Source organism: Neofelis nebulosa, chromosome 13, assembly GCF_028018385.1.
Source record: "Neofelis nebulosa isolate mNeoNeb1 chromosome 13, mNeoNeb1.pri, whole genome shotgun sequence".
Classification (NCBI taxonomy): Eukaryota; Metazoa; Chordata; class Mammalia; order Carnivora; family Felidae; genus Neofelis; species Neofelis nebulosa.
Window position 1 is genome coordinate 69,867,202 of NC_080794.1, and position 6,065 is coordinate 69,873,266.

At 40.0% G+C, this 6,065-nt stretch overlaps 1 protein-coding gene across 1 annotated transcript; it reads right to left on the bottom strand.

The window, feature by feature from the left end:
- Positions 1-4,697: 4,697 nt before the first annotated feature.
- Positions 4,698-5,810, bottom strand: LOC131493346 (UBX domain-containing protein 8-like). Its single transcript, XM_058697718.1, is given in 2 exon segments — positions 4,698-5,529; positions 5,531-5,810. Coding segments are annotated over 2 exon segments (831 nt in total). The 5' UTR covers positions 5,783-5,810; the 3' UTR covers positions 4,698-4,950.
- Positions 5,811-6,065: the final 255 nt, after the last annotated feature.

A 6,065-nucleotide genomic window follows, 5' to 3' on the forward strand; every position in this document is an offset into this window, starting at 1 on the left:
GTTAAATACAACATGATAACACAGATCCTACTTCACCATACAGTTGAAATATCCTCACTAATAGTTATCTTTCCATTGTGGATTCTGAAAATTTTCCACTTGATGGTTTTCACATGTGTATATACATGTTTATGTGTTTGTGTAAATTTTTTCTGATTCAAATTGTAAATCCATGGAAAAATGATGACATCTTTATTTTGTTACAGCATAAAGTGCCGTGTTAAATAATACTTAGTGGTGTGCTGGAGGCAGCTAATATTGGCTTGTAAGTGCTGATTGTGAACTTCTCTTCCCAATTCTGTGTTCAGTCATGTCAAATCTATAGCTTGAAGTCTGACATGGTGGGAATATTTACACCATGAAAATCAGCAAACACTAGAAATCAAGGCTGTCTTCTATGGAGGGTTGGTTGTTAAATATTTACCTAAAAATGGTTATGATACTAATTAAGGATAACAACAGCCTATATCATGAGAAAAGAGGCTCTCAGAACAGTCTGCAGTTAGTGGAGCACTAATGGTGTATAGTTAACTGTGATATTGAAATTCATGTAGAGGTAAGGACTGACTTAGAATAGCGAAGAAGTTCCCTATTACAGGAAGGAACAATTCCTCAATCATTCAGAAGCTGAGCTGTTCAACAATATGAATAAAGGGAAATGGGTAAATTTAAAATCCAGCATTAGCAGGTGTCAGTGACAAGAAGAAAAGAGAGTGATGCTAGTGATGTTGGGAGGAGAAGCCCATTCCAGAGTTATTGCTGGGGAGAAAGGGCAGGGATATCTTTAGGAAAAAGAGCCAATAAACAGTGTGAGATGGCCTTTGCTAGGATGACACAGAAGTTTGGAAATTATGTAAGAAGAAGCATAAAAACTATCAGTGTGCTAAGTATGGATTGGGAAAGAGAAATCCACATAAATTGGTACCGATTATTGAAAACATCATGAGGCAATCTCAGAAGTAAGGCCTTATGGTCATGGTATTTAGAAAACTTCTAAATCAGAATTGAATGTTTAGCAAAGAGTGATACCCCAGCAAACTGATACCACACCTAAATTGAGCGTTCAAGGTCAGGGCCCACAGACCCAATGAAGAATGACCAGAAAGGGAGAACAGAGCTCAGCCTGGATCTGCAGGGCCAAGGTGAACTGAGCCCAGTCTCACTTCCTAAGTGTTGTCCTTCATCCCCCCTACCCTCATGGTCTCTTTTCACTTAAGGCTATACTGCTTGCATTGCCTGTTTTGTTCATGGGGCACTGAGGTTTTGATGCTTCTGGTGGCCATTTTCTTTAAATGTAACACCTTGAGCCATTCTCTTTGCTCCCTCTGTGCCTGGCAAAAACGAGATGCCTACAGATGCTTCTGCTTGGAAAACAGTCATTCTCTGCATGTATGCCACATGCATTATTGCACCTACTGTGTGCCAGCATTCACCAGGCACATCCTGCCAACTCTCTTTATGTGTTTTGGTCCTAAAGCTGAACTCGCAACTGCACGGATGCGCATGTTCAGGCCTGACTACGTCATGCAGGCAGGCACCTTCTCATGTGGCATGATAGCAACCAGAACATATCTCTCTTGGAGCTAAGTACAGCTTTGGAATTTTCTTTTTCTCTTCTTTTTTCTCTTTTATTCTGTCTGTTTTGAACAAATTCCAGGTCTCTGCGATGCAGGTGGTCCAACTTGGTACACTGCTGTGTGCTTTAATTAAGCTTGCTTCTGGATCATACTGTTGACTCCCTGCTGAGTGCTCCCAGATCCAAAACTTGGTGGGGGTTCTGGGAAGGCCCTTCTATTCTCTCGTTGGATCTTGTACTGGATGACTATTGGTTTTTAGAGATATTTGGACTCAATAAACTCGTTTACACTGATTTCTGAAATCCACCCACAGTTATTAGCGTGTATGTCCCCTGCTCATGAAACTCTAGATTTGCTATATAAGCACATTATCTGGAGCTAAGAAAAAGTCAGAAAAACATACCTTTTTCCATTTTGTATTTATTATCCTTATTTTTTAAATTTTTGTTTAAATTCTTGTTGTGGTTTTACCTAAGAAATTAGCAGGAAACTAACCAGAGAAATGTGTACATTCCTTTCTTTTCTTTTATTAGTTTGGACGGGAAAGTGAAAGGTAGACTAGAATAGAATGTAATTTCAGCCTTGTTACTACCTCGCTGAATGACCTCGAGCAAGCCGCCTCATCTTTTCAGTTGTCTGCTTCTTCATCTGCACAATAACTCCAACGCTCTTTCTGGTTGTAATATACTATGGAGAGATAGCACAAAAGCCAGAAAGCCGTGGAGAGGGACAGAACTGCTTTAGTCCACTGAATACTTGGTTAAAGACTGAAGTCAAGATCAATAGATATTAAAAAGTCAAAGGTAATGCCTTTATTTTCTCCTTAAAAAAAGGTATATTATCCATAGCTGTCCATTTATAACACTACTGCGATAAGGCAAGATAAGAGAAAATACAGGGAGATAAAAATAAAACTTGCTATTTGCCAGCCACTGTGCCAATCAATTTGCGTGTATCACCTTCTTCTAACACAACAGCTCTATAGATAGGTGATATCATCTCTATCTTACACATGAACCTTGAAGAGGTTAAGTAATTTGCTTAATGTCCGATTACCAACAAATCATGTGTATTGTATTCCAACACCAATCTCCTTTAAGTACATAACATTGCCAATGCAGGAGGACTGGAGACAGGTGCCACCCCATATTCTTTAGCAAGTTTCTGGGTTTAGTACTTGGATGCACGTTGGGGAACTCCAGAGTCCAACTGTGTAAGGAAAGAGCAGAGGAGGTTTTATTTTCCTAGGGTATATGAAAAAATCTGGAGTGATTCTCCAACAAAAATCCAGTTTTCTGAGGAAGTGAAGAGTAGACTAAGTTGATTGGATAAATAGTCCTGTGCCCTGAAAAAAATAAACAAAACAAAACAAAAACAAGAAACAAAAAACTATTTTACCCTGAAGCAATGTTGTACACCCAGGTCATTGGTATCTGCCAACATTACCATCTAAAAGCAAACTCAGGTTGCTCCCTGTTCCTTCTTTGGTTTACCGTTTTCTCTCTTTTTTTTTTTTTTTTAAGTAAACAAAACATACCTATCGAAAAGAACTTTATTTTTTTAAGCCTTTTTTTCACCTTTTTGTTTTTATTTTAATCACCCAGTGTTCATCACAAGTGCACTCCTTAATCCCTATCACCTATTTCACCCATCCTCCCACTCACCTCCCCTCTGGCAACTGTCAGTTTGTCCTCTATAGTTAAGAGTCTGTTTCTTGGTTTGTCTTTTTCCCTTTATTTGTTTCTTAAATTCTACATGAGTGAAATAATATGGTATCTTTCTCTTACTTTGCTTAGCATTATACTCTCTAGCTCCATCCATGTTGTTGCAAATGGCAATATTTCATTCCTTTTTATGGCTGAATAATATTCCATTGTGTATGTATACCACATCTTCTTTTTTTTTTTTTTTTTTTTTTTATTTTTTATTTTTGGGACAGAGACAGACAGAGCATGAATGGGGGAGGGGCAGAGAGAGAGGGAGACACAGAATCGGAAACAGGGTCCAGGCTCCGAGCCATCAGCCCAGAGCCTGACGCGGGGCTCGAACTCACGGACCGTGAGATCATGACCTGGCTGAAGTCGGACGCTTAACCGACTGCGCCACCCAGGCACCCCATATACCACATCTTCTTTATCCATTCATCAACTGATGGACACTTGGGCTGCTTCCGTATCTTCGCTATTGTCAATAGTGCTGCTATAAACATACAGGGGCATGTATTGCTTTGAATTAGTACTCTTGTGTTCTTCGCCTACTTAGTAGTGTGATTACTGGATCCTAAGAGTTCAATTTTTAACGTTATGAAGAACCTCCACACTGTTTTCCACAGTGGCTGCGCCAGTTTGCATTCCCACCAACAGTGCAAGACGGTTCCCCTCCCTTCACATCCTCACCAAAACCTGTTTCCTGTACTATTGATTTTAGCCATTCTGACAGGAGCGAGGTGATACCTCATTATAGTTTCGATTTGCATTTTCCCTGATGATGAGTAATGTTGAGCATCTTTTCATGTGTCTGTTGGCCGTCTGTATGTCTTCTTTGGAGAAATGTCTGTTCATATCTTCTGCCCATTTTTAATTGGATAATTTGCTTTTTGGGTGTTGAGTTTATAAGTTCTTTTTTTTAATTTTTAAAAAAAATTTTTTTTTAACGTTTTATTTATTTTTGAGACAGAGAGAGACAGAGCATGAACGGGGCAGGGGCAGAGAGAGGGAGACACAGAATGGGAAGCAGGATCCAGGCTCTGAGCCATCAGCCCAGAGCCCGACGCGGGGCTCGAACTCACGGACCGCGAGATCGTGACCTGAGCTGAAGTCGGCCGCTTAACCGACTGAGCCACCCAGGCGCCCCATAAGTTCTTTATATATTTTGGGTACTAACCCTTTATTGGATATCAAAATAACTGTAAAGCATTAGAGACCTTTGAAATGTCTTTAAAGTTTCATTTCTAGAAATAAAGCAGAACAAACATTTCTACCTAATAGATTTTAAAGAGTTTGAATTGTGAAATGTTCAGTATGGCAAGGTGGACTGAAGAGGCAGGAAACAAAGTCATATGATTTTGTTTTTCAACACAGTGATAAATGATGTCAGCTAGGAAAAATACAAATCATGGAGTGCCTTACTGTACACATTTTTATCTAGTTTTCAGATGGTACATTATGACGGCACATTCCAAAAACTATTATATGCAGAGAGCAATCCTTTTCTAATCCTTCGTGTCCATACATTCCTGAGGATATCAACATTAAAGTGTTTATTGCCTTGAGCTCAATCAAGGTATGGCATGGTTTTAATGTGAAACCTTTATTGTCCTGTAAGATCATGGCATAACTGATTTTATGTAAAACAGGTCATTCTCATTTCTTAATTAGTTGCTCTGGTCTTTTTCTTCCACATTGAGTACAGTATCCATAGTTATTCCAATGTCCTGCAGGGACCAGCCTTCCTCTACTTCCAGAGGCCTTCTGGGAAAGGAAGTAGAAAGGCTGTATAGAGATATGTGGTACCCGATTTTCATCATCCAGTGAAATAAGACCTGTGAACTGCAAGACTTAAAAAACCTTCTTCTCAGGACCCTCCCACTTGGACATCGAAGAGCAACAGCAACTACTTCGTCAGCTGTTTCAGGAGGTTCTTCAGGTAGATGAAGAACCTCCTTCTGCGTGGGCTGTTCAGCAGATGGTGAAATTTTGGTTAGAGGCTTAGGCAAGTTCCGTCTCTTTGCTGCTTCTCTGCTGTTTGATGTTTCAAAAGATGTCTGACTCCCATTTTCAAGCACCAATTCTTCATCACCCCCAAGTTTATGACCATTGCTTAATTTCCAAGTTTCACCCGTCATCTGATAGAAGTGCTCTTCCAGTTTTCTCAATTTCATCTCCTGGTGAGGTTTTAGAACATTCTCCATGTATCTGCTGACCTTTTCACCCTGTGCCTCTTGTTGTTTTTTTCCTGACAAGTTTTTGCCTTTTTTCGTTCTTCTCTTCTTCTTCTTTCAGATACACTTGGGAAGATTTAAATGAATTAAGCCATGAGGTAGTCACAGAAATAATTAAAGTAAGAAGAGCAAGTAGTAAGAAAATCCGGCCACACAGCAAAATTAGATCTTTAACTCCTAGATCCGGGATCCCACGCCGGAGCTCTAGACACAAGAGGGGGAGAGCAGAGAAGAGGAAAATGCCAATGACCCCACGAGAAACCATGATAGCGGGAGCCCCGCGTCCGGGCGGGAGGCCCCTACCGTTTTCTTTTCATACTTCTATTAAAGAAGACAATCCGGAGTTAATGTGCTTATTCTGGACTGTGAAAGAAGATAGACAGTAGATGTTTAGATGATTGTTATGGTCTTCCAGGAAAGTATATACACACTGAGTTGTTTGTGTAGCATTAAAGTATGCGCAGTTATTCACCTAGTTTGGGGTGTTTTTCACTGATATTAGTAACATGTGCTAGTGTGATGAAGGCATTGATTCCCCCTGACAGCTA